The following is a 21,352-nucleotide window of genomic DNA, read 5'->3' on the forward strand; positions in this document are numbered from 1 at the left end:
TTATTTTCTGTGAGGCCTTTTGACTATGTCTTGGAGAGCATTAAAAGCATACACAACCACACACACAACCACACACACACACAATAATGCATAATGAAAAGTGAAGAATAATATAGTATGTTTTAAAATGTTAAAATTTAAAAAGATAAAATTGAGGGGAAAAAGAGAAAATGGGAAGGAAAAACTCTTAATGAGAAATAAAGGGCTTATTTCTAGTGTGATGGTCAAATCTACTGGTAGGGATGAACTTTCAGTCCCTATATTTTTTGGTTCTGTATTTTTGTCCAATGTCCTTGTGCTCCTTGCCTAACTGCCAGCCAGGTATAGTAGCTCTCAGCTTCCAACCTCCCAGTACTGGGTGGAATAGATTGGAGAGTGCTGATGAACTTTATAATCCAGGTATCCACCCTGGAGTGCAGATGTGCTTGCCTGGCTGCAGGGAGCATCTTCACAACAGCTCCTATGCAGTGCCAACCATCATGGGACCTTTCTCCCTTAGAATCCAGAGGGTGAGTGGTCCAGGCAAAATTTGCCCACCTCAGTTTCTCTAGTTCAGGCACCTCCTGAGAAGTTTTTCATAGGCTATTGGTAATTATCTCAACAAGTTCCCATCCTCCATACCCCTAACTGTATCTCTCTTCACAGCTGTGCAAGCTGCTTGGGGGACAGTTTTCAACACCTAGGAATGTATTTCTCACCTGCCAGGGTATTCTGCACTGCAGAGGGCTGCCTCTGAGGGTTGGGGGACCATCCATGCCATGCTGGTGGAGGGCTCTGGTCCCTCATAGACCACTTTCAGCAGACCACTTTGGCTTTGTTTTCACTGAGATGCTTACCCTATCAACTCTGTGTCCATTAAAATCAATCTTCTTCTGTAAAACCCAGGTTTCCCTATGTCAATTTTTCTTTTCATTTTTAGTTTTTTTGTCCACTGATCACACTTTTCTTTTGTCTGCATTCCCCATTCCACACTCTGATGGCAGTGGGAGCTGGCAATTCTCTAAGGCATTGTTTCTTATGCTCAAGTTACCAACTTTCTGTAGTTCTATGTTTTTTTAAATTACAATTTAGTATCATATTTTAATGAGGTTCCTTTGCTACTCACCTCGCTGAGGAGAAGTCATTCTATTTTATATGTCTGGACTGCTGGGTGGTGCTTCCTTTCTCTACTGCCATCTTCCCTCTCCCTTCTCATCAGTCCCAACAATCGAAATTTGAGTTCAGACCTGCACTGAAAGCTACCAAATATTCTCTTTTGTCCTTTTCTAAGCTTTGAGAAATTTCTCTAACATCAATGAGATATAGGAAAGTCTGTTGGAAGCTTGTGGAAAATATTTATCTATTCTTATAAAACACAGACAAGGAGAAGAGTGATATATGCCCTTTCTTATGGTTTAAATATGGTCTCCCCAAAAGCTCATGTGTGAGACAATGAAAAAGCATTCAGAGATGAAATGGTTACATTTTGAGAGCTGTAACCTTATCAGTGGATTAATCACAGATTAACTGGGTGGTACTTGCAGGCAGGTAGTGTGTGACTGGAGGAAGTAGGTCACTGGGGGTATGCCTTTGGGGTTTATATTTTGTCTATGATGAGCAGAACTCTCTCCCTATTCCCTGGTTGCAATGTCCTGAGCTACTTTCCTCTACTACATTCCTTCCCAACATGATGTTCTGCCTTACTTTGAGCTATGGTATTGGCTAACCATGAACTGAACTTCTTAAACCATGAGCCAAAATAAGCATTTCCTCCTTAAAGATTTTCTTTTTGGGGATTTTGGTCACAGCAACACAAAGCTGAAAAACAACTCTATTATTTTTTCTGGACTTACATGGTAATGTTGCAACCAACCTGGAAAACAGAGGATAAACCTGACTACAAAAGCCACTGAGGACAGCAGAATAAGGAGACACAAACAGCATGAACCCCAGAGGATACTTCAGAGTCACTTGACTTAACTGATTCTAGAACCACACTCCTAGAGATTTCCTGTTAGTAAAAATAATGAATAAATATGTACTACGGAGTCAGAGAGTCTAAGGGTTTAGGATTTAGAATAGTGAACTAGATAGCATACCAATAGACCAGTACTATAACTTCAGAATAAGTAAAACATTTAAGAGACACTTACCTGATGACAACTAGACTAGACAGAAGTTACAAATAGTAGTACATTATTAGCCTATACAATATGTTAGCAGTTATAAGAAGTTATTGGCTGGCACTGTGGTAACAAGACAAAAAATTTTATGCAAAAGATCAAATATACCAAGCAACTTGGTAAATAATTTTTTAAATTATAATTTATTTATTTTGTGCTTATAGTACCAAAAATGGCTCCAGCCACTACTCTGTCTCCCTTGTCCTCTTTTTCTACAGCTGACAGCCAAATTTCAACTCTCTCTCCTCCTTTATATTCTTACTTCTTCTAATTATTGTCCCCTTCATTGATAACAACATAGTCTAAGTTACCACTGCATCTACCCTATTCACCCTTTGAAACTGCAAACACTTTTCTACCTTCTTCTCTCCTCTTCTTTCCTCATGCTCAACACCATCCTTAATACCTCTTAATACTAATTGATGTATATAATGCCTGCCCCTACCATCAATGTCACAGTAATAATTAATATGGTGAAAGTCATAGATAACGTCTGCTGTTTAATTTTAAGCTAGACATAATGCTTGATCATTTACAGTTTTTACCAATGGAAATTGCTGGTCCTAATATTTCTGCATATTGTACCAATTAACACTGTAGATATCAAAATAGGATCTAAGTACCTAGACTACTGATGTATATCATTTACATAGATTATTGTTATCATTGCCGCCCGCCCCCACAATCTGTGAGGTGCTAGTAACATAAAGGGACCTATAAACTCATAAGGTAGAAACTCTAGAGCTTCAAATACATCTAGATAGAGGGGTAGAATGCAAACAATGTGAAAAAAAATCAAGGGAACAAACCATGCCAAACAAAACAGAATACCTCAACAATAGACTTCATTGACACCACAGTGTCAACATCTTTTAAGTTTTCTCAAATGTAAGAGATGGAATTCAGAAAGCTCCTTGTTAAACTGATCTATGAGGTAAAATATAATGTAAGAAATAAAATCAGAGAGAAAATACAAGAAGTGAAAGATGACTTAAATAAGGAGATACAGATCCTGAAGAAAAATCAATCGGTAATCCTTGAAAGGAAAGAATCAATAAACCCAATAAAAAATTTATTGGAAAGCATCACCAGCAGACTATACCACTTTCAAAGAGTTTTAGGCAATGAATACTAAATATATAATCTGGAAAATAAAGTTGACCATGGAGAAAAGATGTTCAGAGACTATGATCAGAATTTCTAAGAAATGTGGATAACATGAAAACAATAAACTCAGGATTTATTGGTATAGATGAAGGCTTGAAGATAGAAACTAAAGGAATGCACAATTTTTTCAGTGAAAATTTCCCAAACATTAAGAATAAAATGGAAAATTAAATAAGGAGGTTTACAGGAATCCAAATATACAAAATTGCAACAGACCCACACCAAGGACATTATTATGAAAATGCCTAACATACTGAATAAGGATAAAATTTTAAAGGCTGCCAAAGAAAAATGACAGGTCCATTTAGAGGGAAACCAATCCAGATCTCAGCAGATTTCACAACTCAGATCCTCAAAGCTAGGCTCTGAAAGAAAATGGATGCCAATCAAGAATACTATAGCCAGTAAAATTAAGCTTCAGAATTGATGATGAGACAAAAACCTTCCATAGTAAACAAAAGTAGCCTGCACTACAAAACATAATAAGATATTTCATGAAAAATAAATTTTAAAAAGTGAAAATCAGCAAATAGAGGAACTATACAAGAAGAATAGTTAATCAAAGGAAAAACTAATTCACATTAAAAACCAGAAATAAATCAATATTAAAATAAATAAAAATCATATCACAATAATAACACTAAATGTAAATGGACTAATCTCATCAATCAAAATATATAGACTGGCAGATTGGATTAAAAAACAAGACTCAACAATATTCTGTCTCCAAAAGACTCACCTAATAGGCAAAAACATCCACAGACTGAAGGTAAAAGGATGAGAAAAAATATAATATTAATGTGGAACTGGTAAACAAACAGGAATTCTATCCTCATATCAGATAAAGTGGACTTCAAGCTAAAGTTAATCAAAAGAGACAAGAAGGACATTTCATACTGCTTAAAAGAATTATACATCAACAAGACATAACAACTGTAAATATTTATGCCCCAAGCAATGGAGCATCTACATAAATCAAACAAACCTTTCACAATTTTAAGAATCAAATAGACCATACCACAATAACACTGGGTGACTTTACTATGCCCCTCTAACCCTGGGTAGATCCATCACAAAAAACTAAATAAAGAAGCTATAAAACTAAAAAACACAATTCCTAAATTAGACTTAGCAGACATATATAAAATATTTCATCCATTGATGACTAAATACACTTTCTTCTCAGCAGCACATGGGTCCCTATAAAACAGATCATATCTTAGGCCACAAAGCAACTCTTAGTAAACACAAAAAAGTAGAGATAATACCTTACATTCTATCAGATGATAATGGAATGAAATTAGAAATCAACAATAAAATAAAACATAGAAGCTACTGTAACTCCTGGAGACTAAATAATACCCTAGTAATTGACAAATGGATAGCAGAAAAAATCAGAAATAAAATTTAAAAATACTTAGAAGTAAATGAGAATAATGGCACAACATACCAAAATCTGTGGGATACTGTAAAGGCATAAGACGAAAGGTCATTGAATTGAGCTCCTTTACTAAGACAACAGAAAGTCACCAAATAAATAAACATAACCTAACATTACATCTCAAATCCCTATAAAAAGAAGAACAAATCACAACAAAAGCAATGGAAGACAAAAAAAATATTAAAATCAGAGCCAAAAATCAATGGAATTGAAACACAAACAAAAAACTAAAAAAACAAACAAACAAACAAACCAAAAAAAACCCAATGAAACAAAAGGTAGTTCTTTGAAAAAAATAAATAAAATTGACAAACCCTTAGGCAAGCTAACAAACAGAAAGAGGGAAAACTCAAATTACTAAAATTTATGATGATTAAGGAATATCACAATGAACACTACTGAAAAATAAATGATAATTAAAAACTATTTTGAAAATCTATACATCAATAAAATAGAAAATCATGAAGACATCAACAACTTCATATGATATGACATATCAAATTGAATCAGGAGGACATAGATAAATTTCCAACAATGAAATTGAAGATGCCATCAAAAGCCTACCAACAAAGAAAAGCCCAGGAGAAGATGGATTCTCAGCCGAGTTCTATCAGACCTTCGAAGAAGAACTAACACCAATACTCCTCAAAATTATTCCATGAAATAGAAAAGGAGGGAACCCTTCCAAAAATCATTCTATGAAGCTAGAATCACCCTGATACCAAAACCAGACAAAGACACATCAAGGAAAGAAAACTTCAGACCAATATCCCTGAAGATAGATGCAAAAATTCTTAATAAAAATCCTGGCAAATCACATACAAAAACATATTAAAAAGATAGTGCACCATGATCAAGTGTAGTTCATCCCAGCCATGCAAGGTTGGTTCAACATATGGAAATCAATAAATGTAATTCATCACATCGATAGACTTAAAGAATTACATTATTATCTCAATAGATGCAGAAAAAACATTTGACAAAATAGAGCATCCATTCATGTTCAAAACACTGGAAAAACTAGGGAACACAGGAACATATCTCAACATTGTAAAAGCTATATATGCTAAACCCAAGGCCAACATCATTCTCAATGGAGTAAAATTGAAAGCGTTCCCTCTAAAAACTGAAATGAGACAGGGATGCCCTCTTTGCACCACTCCTTTTCAACAGAGTCCTTGAAAATCTAGTCAAAGCAATTAGAAAAAAGAAAGAAATTAAAGGGATATGAGTAGGAAAAGAAGAGCTCAAATTATCTCTATTTGATGATGACATGATTCTATATTTACAAGACCCAAAAAAATCTCCACCAGAATGCTTCTAGAACTTATAAACGAATTCAGCAAAGTAGCAGGATATAAAATTAATACCCATTCATCAATTTCATTCCTATAAACCAATGATAAATCAGCTGAAAGAAATTAGGAAAACTATCCTATTTACAATAGACTCAAAAAAAATAAAATACTTGGGAATCAATCAAACAAAAGAGGTGAAAGACCTCTACATTGAAAATTACAGAACACTAAAGAAAGAAATTGAAGAAGACCTTAGAATATGGAAAGATCTCCCATGTTCTTGGATAAGCAGAATTAATATTTTCAAAATGGCCATACTACCAAAAGCACCATATAAATTTAATGCAATTCCTATTAAGGTTCTGATGACATTCTTCATATAAATAGGAAAAGCAGTCATGAAGTTCACTTGGAAAAATAAAGGCCTAAAACAGCCAAAGCAATCATTAGCAAGAAAAGTAAAGCAGGCAGCATCACAACACCAGAACTTCAATTATACTACAGAGCTACAGTAACAAAAACAGAATGATATTGGCACAAAAACAGACATGAAGACCAATGGTACAGAACAGAAAACACAGAGATATCCCCACATATATACAGTTATCACATACTAGACAAAGGCATCATAAACATACATTGAAGAAAAGATAGCCTCTTTAACAAATGGTGCTGGGAAAATTGGAAATACATATATAGTAGAATAAAATTTAACCCCTGTCTCTCATCCTGTATAAAACTCAACTCAAAGTAGATCAAGGACGTAAGCATTAGCAGAGACTCTCTGCCTACTAAAAGAATATGTAGGCCCAAATCCCCATCATGTCAGCTTAGGTACCGACTTTTTCAACAAGAATCCTAAAGAGCAAAAAATAAAATCAAGAATAAATAAATGGGATGTAGATCAAATTATAAACCTTCTTCTCAGTAAAGGAAATAATCAAAATGTGAAGAGAGAGCATACAGAATGGGAGAAAATCTTTGCCACCTGCACCTCAGATAGAGCATTGATCTCCAGGATATACAAAGAACTCAAAAGACTCAAAACCAAAAAATACAAGTAACCCAATCAACAAAAGGGCAAAGGAAGTGAACTGCACTTTATAGACAAAGAAATATAGTCAACAAATATATGAAAAAAATGTTCAACATCTCTAGCAATTAGAGAAATATAAATTAAAACTACAATGAGATTCCATCTCACTCTAGTCAGAATGTCAGTTATCAAGAATACAAGTAATAATAAACGTTGGCAAGTACATCGGGGGGAAAATTTACTTGCTGGTGGGACTGCAAATTGGTGCAACCTCTGAAAAGCAGTATGAAGATTCCTCAGAATACTTGGAATGGAACCACCAATTGACTCAGTTATTTCATTCCTCAATATATACCCAAAGGACTTAAAATGAGCATGTTTTCATTAGTTTTTTCACCACTATGACTAAAGGACATGAACAGAACAATTGTAGGGGAGGAAAAGTTTATTTGAGGGCTCACAATTTCAGAAGTCTTAGTCCATAAAAGATTGGCTCCATTCCTTGGGGCTTCAGGTGAGGCAGAACATCATGGTGGAAAAGGGTGGCAGAGGATAGCAGCTCACATGATGATCAGAGAGCAGAAGAAACTTCACTCTCCAGATACAAAAATATACCCAAGCCACACTCCAATTCCCACCTCCTCCTGGCACACTCTACCACTTCAGTTACCACTCAGTTAATTCCTATCAGGGGATTAATTCACTGATTTTAAAGCTATAACCCAATCATTTCTCCTTCAAACCTTCTTGCATTGTCTCACACATGAGCTTTTGGAGGACACCACATCTAAACCATAACAGCATAAGACAGTGACACAGCCACATCAATGTTTATAGCAACTCAATTCACAATAGCTAAGCTATGGAACCAACCTAGGTGCCCTACAACAAATGAATGGTTAAAGAAAATGTGAGAAAAAAAATATATATATATACACATACATACACACACACACACACACACACAATGGAATATTGGTTAGCCATAAAGAAGAATAAAATTATGGCATTTGCTGGTAAATGGATGGAACTACAGACTATCATACTAGGTGAAATAAGCCAGTCCAGCAAAAAAAAAAAAAAAAAAAAGGCCGAATGTTCTCTCTGATATGTGGATGCTAACACACAATAAGGGTGTGAAGAGAGAAGAATAGAATTTCTTTGGATTAGACAAAGGGGAATGAAGGCAAAGCAGTTGGGATGGGATTAGGAAAGACAGTGAAACTCTACATCTTGTGCAACCACAAGAATGGGATACCAATTAGAATAAGTTATATTCTGTGTATGCATAATATGTTAAAATATACTCTGTTATGTTTATCAAAAAGAATACAGAAAAAAATAGTTTATTTATTTTGTTCTTATAGTAAGCAAAAAATGGCTTCCAGCAAAAAAAAAAAAAAATCTCAGCATATACTTTGTTTAATATCCATTCCTTTTAAGTATACAAATATCAAAGCCAGAAAATAATATGATAAAAAGAAACATAGGTGGCTTACATAAAATCTTTCTTCTAAAAATCTCAAAGTACTTCTCCATCTGTTATTTCATGTGTCCCATATCATATCTACTCAAGTGGTAAATCCCTCTCATTTCTTCATTTCATGACATCCAAGTGACCTGGTTAAGATTCAACAACAGTTTGTGCTAGACCTCCTATTTCCACTTCCTCCATCAGACCATTCTCCCTCAGTCTGCATGAGGGAGTGAAGGAGAGTCTGTGGAGGATTAGTCCCAGCCCACATTAGGACTTTGGAGAACATATGGACAATTCAACCTTCATCTTCCCTTAACTCTTAATAGTTGCTAAAATCTTGGCTCCCTTCCCTGAAGTTCCTTCATCTGACAAGGTCTCAGGGGAGCCCACAAACTCTTCTTGCCAAAGGTGCTAGTACACTAGTGATGGTACTCCTTGGTGATGCACAGCGCAGGCAGCCTCTGTTGCCAGTCTCTACCATATGCCCACACCCTGGACTCTGAGGTACCTGTCTGACTTTCTTAATATATGACATGTCATGATGATAAGCCCTCTAAGTTTTAAGGCAGGAGCTAGGTGAGGCTTTCCTCAAACTATTAGCTGTTGCCCACATAGCAGGAATGTGCTTACACCTGGTGCGGGAGTGAGTCTGCCTTGAAAAAATAAGTAACCTCAGGACATCCTCAAGAAGTGGGAACCAAGAGAAAATAAGAGTCTTAAGTAACAACAACTTCTCTCACAACTTTGCTCTGCTTTTCCATTTCCAAACCTGGGATAGGATTCCTCCTTCACCAGGCATATTTACTGACATAGATTCCGAGTAGGTCCCTTTCCTAGTAGCTCACTGAATTAAAAATAAGTTCTTTGCCACATGTGGTATGCACATCTAAAATCCCAGCTATTTGAGAGGCTGAGGCAAAAGGATCTGACAAATTTGAGCCCAGCCTGGGAAACACAGTGAGACCCTGTCTTAAAAGAGAGAGAGAGAGAGTTCTTTAGGCCATTTCACCAATCCCCACCCCCCACCCCACCCAGAGACTATTTTAGCCACTCTACCTCAATACTTCACCAACATGAGGGGCTAGGAGAGATGAGGAAGTCACCTTAGGTAAAGTGTCCAACCTGCTGTCTCCTCACTGTGAAAATGCCAAATTCAGTAAGGCTTCAAGACTACTAGGAAATGAACTCACTACAGAGCAGCTACTCTGTCTTTTAACTTAAAAAATTGAGTCTAAGGAACTCCACATCTCTTCAACAAGAGTAAGATTTGTTCAACATTCTCAAAATAGCTTTTATTGAATTGTGATTATTCTCAGCTTTGTTTAAAAAAGGGATTTTTTTGTAGTTGTGGATGGACAGAACTTATTTGTTTATTTTTATGTGGTATTGAGGCTTGAACCCAGTGCCTCACACATGCTAGGCAAGTGCTCTGCCACTGAGCTACAGTCCCAGCCCTATTCTCAGCTTTTAACAGCATTATTTATGTGTTTATGCCATATGCTACATGTTTTGAATATTCCAAATATAAAAATAAACCAAATTAAAATGAGTGCAGGGGAGCTACAAAGTTGTGAACAAAATCTTCATTTCTTCTTGTTATCTTATTCCCCTTAGTTTTTTCAGGGTTGTCTTTATCTCCTCTGGTACTATGTAGTCAAGGTCCTCCGGAGAAACAAAACCAATATGTTATTTATGAATACAATAAATAATGCAAGTATGGAACATGAGAAGCCCCATAATTTGGCATCTGTAAGCTGGAGGGTCAGGAAAGCCAATGATGCAATTAGTTTGAGTCTGAAGGTTTGAGAACCACTAGAGCTAAAGTGTAAATCCCTGTACAAGTTGGGAGATGAGATGAGATGAGATGAGATAAAATGAGTTATTCCAGCTCAAACAGTGAGACAAGTAAAAAAGGAGTAAGTTCATCTTCCTCCGTCTTTTGTCCTATTCAGGCCATTAATGGACTGGATGATTTCCACTCATATTGGGGAAGAAGATAGATCTACCTTATTGAGTACATTGTTTCAAATGCTAATTATGTTAGTCAACTTTCACTGGTGTGACCAAAACAGGTGAAAAAGAATGACTTGGAGGAGGTAAAGTTTATTTTGGCTTACCGTTGCCTAGGTTTGGTCCGTGGTCTACAGAGTCCATTGCTCTGGGTCTAAGGTGAGGGAGAACACCATGGTCAAGGGTGTGGTAGAGGAGTGCTGCTCCATTCATGGCAGCCAGGAAGCAGAGAGAGGGAAGGGGGAAGGAGCTTTAGGGAAGATGTACTATTCTAGGGCATATTCCCAGTAACTCACCTCCTCCAGCCATACCCCTACCTGGCTACAGTTACCACCCAGTGCATTCAAAATGATTAGGTTATACCTCTCACAATCCAATCATTTCACCTCTTAACATCCCTGCATTAACAAAGAAGCTTGGGACAGGGAGCTCATCTCATAGCCAAACCATAACACTAATCTTACCCTGAAACACTCTCAAAGACTCACCCAGAAACAGTTTTTAATCTGGGCTCCCTGTTGCCCACTCAAGTTGACATAAAATTAACCATAAATGCACTAAAATATTTTGCAGTGCATTAGCAAGAGTTGGAAAATCTAACCTCTTCATATGAATGTATTCTTTCTGAAGTAATCTCTTTAACTCATATGTAAGCAATCTATGTAATTTTCAAAATATACTTTAATATATACTACAAACTGTATAAGAAAGAAGCTAAAGTAATGCTTTGTAGACAGACCTATTTTTATTGCTTATAGCCTGAAAGATGTAAAGCTGAGTGAAACGTTATAGTAAGTTATATTTTTGTTCTCAAATATTCACACCTTTTGTACTTTGCAGTGAATGCTCCCTTTGGGAGGTAAAGTCATCCCCACCCCTCTGCTATTGTACTTGGTCATGGCTTTCCCTGGGCAAAGGCATGTGAAACATAAAGGACTATTGTCATATCTGAACAAAAGCTCTAAGAGCTATTGAATGTTGCCCTCTCCTTTGTCCCTCTGCCATGAGAAAAGCAAGTCCAAATTAGGAGCTGGTTCTTCCGGTTTGGGTGGAATAATAAGACTGACATGCATAATAATAGAATATGAATATATGATAATATGAATAATAATATGAATAATAGAACAGACATGCAGATGACCCACTACTGCCAAAATGCAATATGAAAAAAGAGGAGACATTGAGTTTTATTAACACAGCATGATTCCCCATCTTAGGAATGAGTTTTGTTGCTACATTCACAAGGTAACTTTTAGTGAACAGTGACTTTTCCTGGATCCTAATATCATTATTTGTAGGCATTTATGCCACATGCTAAAAAAAATCATTTGTTTGGATTTAAATGGTTTTCAAAACAAGTAATTAAGTGTGCTTATTTTCTGAAGGAACTATATCTTAAATACTAAATTAAATATTGAAAAAATAACAGAAGTAAAATTAGTTCATATATTTATGACTATAAAAATATACAGCATTTCTCCATTTAAGAATTATTCTGGAGTTTGGATCAAGATGAAGACACTTGCCTTCTCTGTCCCATTCAAAATTCCCCAAAATATAAAATATTACACAAGAGGGAACTCATAATGGTGCTAGGAAACAACAGTTACATATGGTCAAGAATTTTTTAAAAATCCCTGAGAGAATGCAAAAAGAGGAATCCAAAACCCAAAATACACATGGAGGAATCCTGCCTCTGATCTCTCCACCTACAGCAGCACCAGCGCAATACAACACCCTGTATAGCTTTTCTCACTTCTTTGTCTCACTCTTCCCACATGCTGGCTTCTGCTTCATGACATCATCTCCCAAATAAACTACTTATACACCAGACTTCATTTCAGGACTCTGATATTAGAGGAACCCAAACAAAGACAAGCCTTGATATTTCCTCAAGACCTAGAACCTCACTTCTAACTCCCTTATCACCCCCCTTTCTTTTTCTCTCCTCCTTTCCCTCATTCTCTATGTTCTTTCCAACATATTCACAATTAAACTCAACACCATTGTTTCAAAACTATCTAACTTATCACTCAACCAGGCAGAAAATCTCAGATTCATCTTTGACTTTCTTCTACCACATCTCACATAACCATTTAAATTTCAAGTCCAATCATTTTAATTTTAGTTAATTCTAATCCTTCCCAACCCTGCACACTGCTGCCACCTTGGTTCAGGTCTCATAAACTCATGCATGGATATTATAAACTCAGTTAATAACCAAAGTTCCCTCTCTCCTCATAATTTATCATCTAATCTTCCTGAAGCAAATGCTGGTCACATAGCTCCATTCAAAAGGCTCCTGTGGCATACAATGTGTATGCTACAAAATAAAGCTCTCTTGATCTCAACCTACCTTTGTCCATAACTTTATTCATTCATGCACTCCAAGAGCCTTTCTAACTGAACCACTACTACTCACTCTAAAAGTGCCAGTTTCCCATCTTTGTGCCTTTGCTCACTCTGTCCCCCAAACCAAGAAAGCTCTTGACCCATCTTTCACCATATTCCAAACCTATGTTATATCAGATGCCAGCTCTTTCAAGAAGTTACATAGAGCTTAACCATTTGTAATCTTTTAAAATGTATAATATCTCAATATATATTATCTATTATCTAGCCTTACAAAGTTAGCAGGGAGGGTTCCAGTATTATCCCTATTATATAGATGAGGAAACAAAGGCTTGGAAAGATTATGAAACTTACCCAAGTTCATAATCTATTACGTAGTAAAGACAATGAATCCTGGGCACCCACTGGGCTTATAGCTACATGAGTATGAGTTTTATCTCTGCTAGTTTACTAACAGTTCTTTAAGATTAGAATTTATTGTTAATTTATAACTAAGTAGTGAATGAATAAATGAACCTAAATTTAAAATTGGCATTTCCCCACCTATACATAAAAACTTTACAATAATTGATTGCTGTAATAGCAATAAATAAAATGCACCATCATTTGTTATCTAAATCACAAAGGATGGTATTTCTGATCCACAGATCCACAAATATCCAAATACTTAGTTGCATTTAATGATATTCTTTGAATATTGAAGGATTACAAAAATATAATCCTCTCTTTTTAAAGCTTATTTTAAATTCATTTATTTTAATTATTTATTTCTCATTTTATTCATTTAATTATTACATAATTACTAAGCAGCCTCAAGTGCATCAAAAATTTTGGGGGTTGTTAAATCAACTAGATTTCAGTTTTATGTTTTGCATATGAAAGCCATAGTCTTGGTGTGTGTGTGTGTGTGTGTGTGTGTGTGTGTGTGTGTGTTTAGTTGTCTTCCTTATAAGTTAATAGCATAACTGGAAGTAGTTTAAAACAAAAAGGAACATCAATATGACTATATGTGCATGGAAGTCTACAGTCAGCAGCTTTGTGTAGTTTATTAAAAGGTAATTTTTATATTTATTCATAATTGTCTCAGGACATTTTGACATTAGCCCAATGATTGCTATGAGTTGTCAATGAATCAGTAACTATCTGCATCACCAAGCATGTGTTTCAGAAGACATATGTCAATTTACAGGATAATTTGATTACTTTTTATGCTATTAGAAAAAAAAGATGACACATTTAAGCAATCTGATATCCATGAATAGCCAGACCTTTGTGTAGCCTACAAATTACCACTTCTGATCAAGAAGAATGTTATCACATATAATATCACTCCCAAGGTGAGTGTTACCACAGGCACCTCAGACTATCCACTTTATCTGTGTATGTTCACCTTTTCAATTGCATCTGTATGATTTTGTGGATCTATAAAACATTTAAAATCCTATATATCTTACTTTTAACCTATAGAATAATCATAAAAAAGTTTTAAAATATATCATTGAGGGAGAGATGCTGAAGCAAATGCTGGTCTAGATAACTGAAACTCATAAAACATACTTTGACCTTCATTATCAGATATTTCACATCAAAATTGACTTTCTGTCTCAATATTTATCTCTGTGAGACCAAAGAATATCTTCCATATCAGTTACTTAGCTCTACTTGGGACATGGACCCAGCTAAACGTGCACTAATACATTCTAAGGTGACCACACAATTCATTTGTGGCATACCCAGGAATTTATAACTTAATCATGTTATAATATACAATGCATTCATAGTCTACTAAGATATCTGAGAATCAATTATAATTCACAGATGTCATATACAAGGAAATGTATTCAATACAAGTTTCTGTCTGTGTTCAGAGCCAATTTGATTTCTAGAACAATAAAAGTTATGAAAGTAAAACCTCTGGATATAATCATTCAACACTTTACTCAAGAAAAAAGAATAAAGATTTTTAAAAAGATGTCTCACTATAGCAACTTACCTTTCCGATGTTTGCTTTCAAATTTAATCAAAAAAATCACTTTTCAAACCCAGACATGACTGTTAAAATATATTCTGATCCCCAGGAGCAAATGAACATACCTCTCATGCATGTAGTCAACTCCTAGCAACAGCTGGATAAACCATTCTCTTATTTGATTTTCTGAAAATATTTTCCCAGATCCTTTATATTCCTGAATTTTATAATCCAGATCTCGGCCCTAAAACAAAACAAAAAAAAATCACCTTTCACATACATTTCAGTTAAGACTTAAGATTTTAAAGTCAAGCTTTTTTAATAATGGTAAATAAATAGCAGTCACTGTTTATCATAAAAAAGTGAGGCTTACTACTACTCTACTACTTGTAACTATCACTAATATTCCCTCCTTGACCAAACTCTAGCCAGGATCCTATGAGCCCTCTTTTCAACTAAGCCTCAACTTTGACTGCTAAAGATTTGAAGAAACACTAATATCATTTCTAGCAATCCAAGTACCTATCCTTAGGATGACAGGAACCACCCCCTTAGAGTGTTTGCCTGAGAAAACACAGAGCAAAAGAGTTTACTGTTGATTCCAGAAAATACCTAAAGATAGGGCCCTTGTCTCCCTGAAGTCTTGGAAGGATGGAAGACTAATTTTAATGATCTCCAGTGAGCAAACCCAATGGGTTTCACATGGGCCAACCTCCATTTTCCTGTTTTTGTAATCTGTTACTGCTCTAACTCTGCTCAGGATCCTGTAGTTCTCCCTCTCCTCCCCTCCATCCTCCCTGAAAACACCCAGTCACCTGTGCAGAAACTGGAATGGAATTCAGTTACTATCAGTTGCTACTGAATATAAACTAAATGTCTGCCTGTGTTTATCTGACACCACTCAAGGGTAAAACCTTTATACAGGAAAAAATTAACACACATACCTCCAACCAAAATCATTTTTATTACATTACCTAAATATGAACCCTAAATAGTACCCTTACATGAATATAAGTTAAAAATGTAAGTCAATAAAATTCAAATTGGTGACATTAATGTAAAGTGATGATGTTTTGATGAAACTAAATTGGTGCTTCCATATGCATTCAACACTGATTGTTATTATATTATTGTTATTATATCTATGTATTATATATTATATTATATATAGATTCGAGTTTAACATATCTAAACTAACATGTATAGGTAACTGAATTTTCCTTTTTTCTATTTCCAGAAAAACTTTCAGGAACACAACAACTGTTGGAACTATTTGGGGTCCCAAACACATCATGTAAGCCTTTAGTCAGTCTCTGTCCTATCATTAACTGGTGACAGGTAAAGTTATGATACTTACTATTACTGCCCAAAACTAACTGCGATCCAAACTACAAAACTAGAAATTGCCTGCAGTGTCTAAGATCCTTTCTAATTATGATTGTATTTATGCATTTTAATTACCATAGAAATGAAAATAAGTGTTAACTCCTCTTAGAGAACCCTTATACCTGGTCCCTTTTATTTTATAACACTGAGAAACTAGAGACAATTGAGAAGTGTTTTCTGAAGAAAGGATAGGTTAAATGCAATTATGTTTGGTCTTTGTAGGATGTAAAACACAGGCCCCATGTAGAGGGAGAGAGGTCCTTGCCATGTCCACTGGGATCATGAAAGGAAACATGAAGCTACTCACAAACTATTTATGGCAGAGTCCTTATTAGAATCAAAGGAAAAGCATTTACAGGCAATGAGACAATCCAACTGAAATTACTTGTAATCAAACAACATGAGGTCAACTGACTAATTCACTTGTAATGCATTTTTTATTTCCTTTCAGGATACTGTGCAAATATTTGCTCAGTGTTTTCTCTCCTCTCACACAGAGCCATAACAAGTCAAAAGTATATCAAACATTTGCTTGCAGCCTAGCTCAGGCAGTTTCCTTCTGAATTTTTTTGAGCCAAGTAGATCAAAGTTTATTGTAATTCAAAAATACAGTGAATTCAATATTTGACTACTTAGCAAAAGACTATCATTTCCTTCTCATTCTCCACACCTACTTTTGCTCTCCTCTCTTAAAATTGTATCAGAATTCTATTGCATAATATAAGCTGTATTGTCATGTTTCTATAAGTTGTGCAAACATTTTTTTACAACAGAACATTATAATGTCCTGTAAAGTAGACATGAAAGTCCTTCAAACAAAAAGTGAAGTGTATAGATGCTTGTGTGTGTGTGTGTGTGTGTGTGTTTCCAGTCCCATTTTGCTTTCTGACAAAGAGGATTATATCAAATCTTTCCCTCAAACAAAAAAAAAGTTTAAAACAAAAACAAATCTTCTTTCAATATCTCATAGATTTTTCTGAACATGGTAAAAATTCTTCAGTGGCAGAAATATAATAATCAACATATCAACATATCCTCATCTCCTTCCTGAATAGCTCAGAAGAGTGGGAAGGAAGGAGAAGAGGGGAAGAGATGGGAACAGAAAGGAGAGAAGGAAATCAAAAAAGGAAGAAAAGGAAAAAAGATAGGAAGGTAGAAGAGAGGAAGAGAAAAATAAAAACTGACCTTAAAGAAATACCAGGGGGGAGCTGGGGTTGTGGCTCAGTGGTAGAGCCTAGCACGGGTGAAGCACTAGGTTCAATCCTCAGCACCCACATAAAAATAAATAAATAAAATAAAGGTATTGTGTACAACTAAATGTATATATAGATAGATATAGATAGATATAGATATATTTTAAAAAAAGAAATACCAATGGTGCACATCTGTAATCCCAGCAACTTGGGAGACTGAAGCAGAAAGATTGCAAGTTTAAAGCCAGCCTCAGCAATTTATCAAGACCCTCAGCAACCCTAAGACCCTGTCTTAAAATTTAAAAAATTATAAAAGAGCTGAGGATGTGGTAAAGTGCCCCTGGGTTCAATCCTCAATGCAAAAAAAAAAATGCAATACCAGTGAAGTTGACTGATAGCTAATTGTATCAATCTGATCTTTTCACTTTAGGAAAGCTATGCACAAGCATAGTTATCTCTATAAATATGTCCTTCATGGATATAATTATCTGCCCCAAGTGTAATAATATTGAAATTTGGAGAAATTTGTGCATTAAATTGCATTCCTTTTAGAAATTTATCCCCAAATTGCAATACTGCTTTCCATTTTCTATTGTCATTTTAAACTGCATTATATGAACTTTTACACTTTTTTTTTTTTAACTTCTGTACTGTCTTCTTTGTGAGTGAGCAGAATTGCTTCCTCTGGGTAATCCTGCCATAATGATATCATACCCTCTGGGCGACATTAATTGTTACTGCCAATCAACTCTTCACACTTTCTTCTCGTGTAGTGAGTAGAAGTTGTGTGCCTATTTCTTGCACTGATAGTAAAAGCACAATTTCCGCTAACTACATGAATACTTGTATAGACTACTGAGGGGGCGAAATGCATCTTCCATAATAAGTCTCAAAGTGAAATGTCAAAAGGAGATACACAAATTTCTCCTTACCACTGAGTAGAACCATATGAAGAAATTTATCAGTTCTTAGCATTAAGTAGAGGACAATGAGTCAATAGGGAGATGAAAAACCAAAAGGTTAAATTAATCTGAGAGCTAGGCCTTGCACACAAGTTCCTCCTACAATTTTCTTTTATATATTCATCTCCAAGAAAACCTATTTGTTTTGCATTTATCATGTTTTTAATAAACCCACTAGATTATTTTTTAAGGATTTAAATAAGATAGAATACAAAAAAATATGCTTTGCTAAAACAAAGAAAGAAAATTTTGTGAAGCAGTCTGATTTTAACTCAGCAATATGAAAATAATTTATTTCTTAGTTTCTCTAAGCTGTCTTACAAATAACAACCAAATATTTTTGATGAAATGGCACATTTCCGTTCTTGCTACAGTATCTGTAAATTCATTTTGGTTTCTTAACTTTGTCTTTGAGGAATATTTAATGGTGACTTTTATTGCTAAGACAAATTTAATGAAGATTATTGACTTGAACTTGAACCAATATTAATGTTGCCCTTACTCTATATTGCTGACAGAAAATGCTTTCCTTCACTAAAATCACCCCTCAAAAGTTATCGCAAAAGCTTTGATGTTAACTTCTAAGGTTTCAAAAAATCTGTAGCCTAAGCTGCCATTTGGTAGATTAATGGTATCTCCTTGCTTCCCTATCCCTAGTTAGCTGACATCAGATGGACTTTGAAATATCAAGACCTTGAAGAAACAAAGAATGACTCAACTACAGTGTTCTAAACCCCATCTTTGATTGCCATGAAAAAGTTGTGAAAGGATTAGATTTTTAAAAATTAATCCATTTTTAAAGTTGTCAATAGAAGTACTTACAAGCAGTTTAAACCAAAGTACAGCATCCTCAGAAGAAGCCTGAATGCAACAAAGCTGAAATTCTAAAAGACTATATACAAAGGACAAAATCATCTCTATATCATTCTGCCCTATTTCTTCATTTTAAAATTAAAAAGCTTCCCTTATTAATTCAGTGAGTTGACATCTCAAAATGCATTTTTTCCATACCCTATTATATTTCCATCCTTCTAATGTATCTCAAATTTTAGTGTGCACCAGAATATCAAAATTTCTTGTTTATTTTAACTCAGCAGCATGAAAAACATTTATTATTTTGTTTCTCTTAAGCTATGTTCCAAATAAAAACCAAATGTTTTTGATGAAATGGCACATCTCAGTTTAAAAAGTTCTTAGTACAGTATTTGCAAGTTCATTTTGGTTTCTTCCCCCACCCCGCCCACTTTGGAAACACTTTATTGACTATTCTCCCTAGTTGGAGAATATATTTGTATGCAGATAACTAAGAAAAGTTCTCAGTTATTTTCTTTTTTATTGATTTTTTTAACAAAATGACAGTGGAATGCATTACAATTCTTACTACATGTATACAGAACAATGTTTGTATATAAAGTATGTTGACACCAATTCGTGTCTTCATACATGTACTTTGGATCATAATGTCTATCACATTCCACCATCATTGCTAATCCCATGCCCCACTCCCTTTCCCTCCCAGTGGTTCCACTCCCAGTTTTCCAAGGAATCTCCATACTGCTTTCCATATTAGCTGTACTAATTTACAGTCTCACCAGCAGTGTATGAGTGTACCTTTTTCCCCACATCCTTGCCAACACTTATTGTTGTTTGTCTTCATAATAGCTGCCATTCTGACTGGAATGAGATGATATCTTAGAGTAGTTTTGATTTGCATTTCTCTAATTGCTAGAAATGATGAACAGTTTTTCATATATTTGTTGATTGATTGTATATCTTATTCTGAGAAGTGTCTGTTCAGGTCTATTGGACACAGGGTCTTTGGTTGTATTCCTAAATCCTTGATATATTTTGAGTTGAGTTTTGTGCATGGTGAGAGATAGGCATTTAATTTCATTTTGTTGCATATGGATTTCCAATTTTCCCAGCAACATTTGTTGAAGAGGCTATCTTTTCTCAAACTAAAAAGTTTCTTCTCAGCAAAAGAAATAATCTGTGAGGTGAATAGAGAGCCTACATCTTGTGAGCAAATTTTTACCCCTCACACATCAGATACAGCACTAATCCCTAGGGTATATAAACAACTCAAAAAGCAGAGCACCAAAAAAACAAATAACCCAATCAAAAAAATGGGCCAAGGACCTGAAGAGACACTTCTCAGAAGAAGATATACAATTAATCAACAAATATATAAAAAAATGTTCATCATCACTAGCAATTAGAGAAATGCAACTCAAAACCATTCTAAGATTTCATCTTACTCCAGTCAGAATGGCCGCTATTAGGAAGACAAACAACAATAAGTGTTGGTGAAGATGTGGGGAAAAAGATACACTCATATATTGCTGCTGGGCTGCAAAATGGTGCAGCCAATATGAAAAGCAGTATGGAGATTTCTTGGAAAACTGGGAATGGAACCACGATTTGACCCAGCTATCCCTCTCCTCGATCTATACCCAAAGTACTTAAAAACAGCATACTATAGGGACACAACCACATAATGTTTATAACAGCACAACTCACAATAACTAAACTGTGGAGCTAACCTAGATTCCCTTCAATAGATGAATGGATAAAAAAAATGTGGCATATATACACAATGAAATTTTACTCAGCAATAAAAGAGAATAAAATCATGGCATTTGCAGGTAAATGGATGGTGTTGGAGAAGATAATGCTAAGTGAAATTAGCCAATCCCAAAAAACCAAATGCCAAATGTTTTCTCTGATATAAGGCAGCTGATTCATAGTGGGATAGGGAGAGGGAGCATGGAAAGAATAGACAAACTCTAGATAGGGCCGAGTGGTTGGAGCGTAAGGAAGGGGGCATGGGATTATAAATGATGGTGGAATGTGATGATCATTATTATCCAAAGCACAGGTATAAAGACACAAATTGGTG

General features: G+C 35.2%; 1 protein-coding gene across 1 annotated transcript in view; it reads right to left on the reverse strand.

Annotated features, from left to right (window-relative positions):
• The window catches only part of Nek11 (NIMA related kinase 11), a 337,064-nt gene that overhangs the window by 236,951 nt on the left and 78,761 nt on the right, over positions 1-21,352 (reverse strand). Inside the window, exon 4 of the mRNA XM_027933893.2 lies at positions 15,038-15,156. Within this exon, the coding sequence (XP_027789694.2) occupies positions 15,038-15,156 (119 nt within the window). The remainder of the gene's footprint in view (positions 1-15,037; positions 15,157-21,352) is intronic.

This window comes from Marmota flaviventris, chromosome 8, assembly GCF_047511675.1.
Source record: "Marmota flaviventris isolate mMarFla1 chromosome 8, mMarFla1.hap1, whole genome shotgun sequence".
Lineage (NCBI taxonomy): Eukaryota > Metazoa > Chordata > Mammalia > Rodentia > Sciuridae > Marmota > Marmota flaviventris.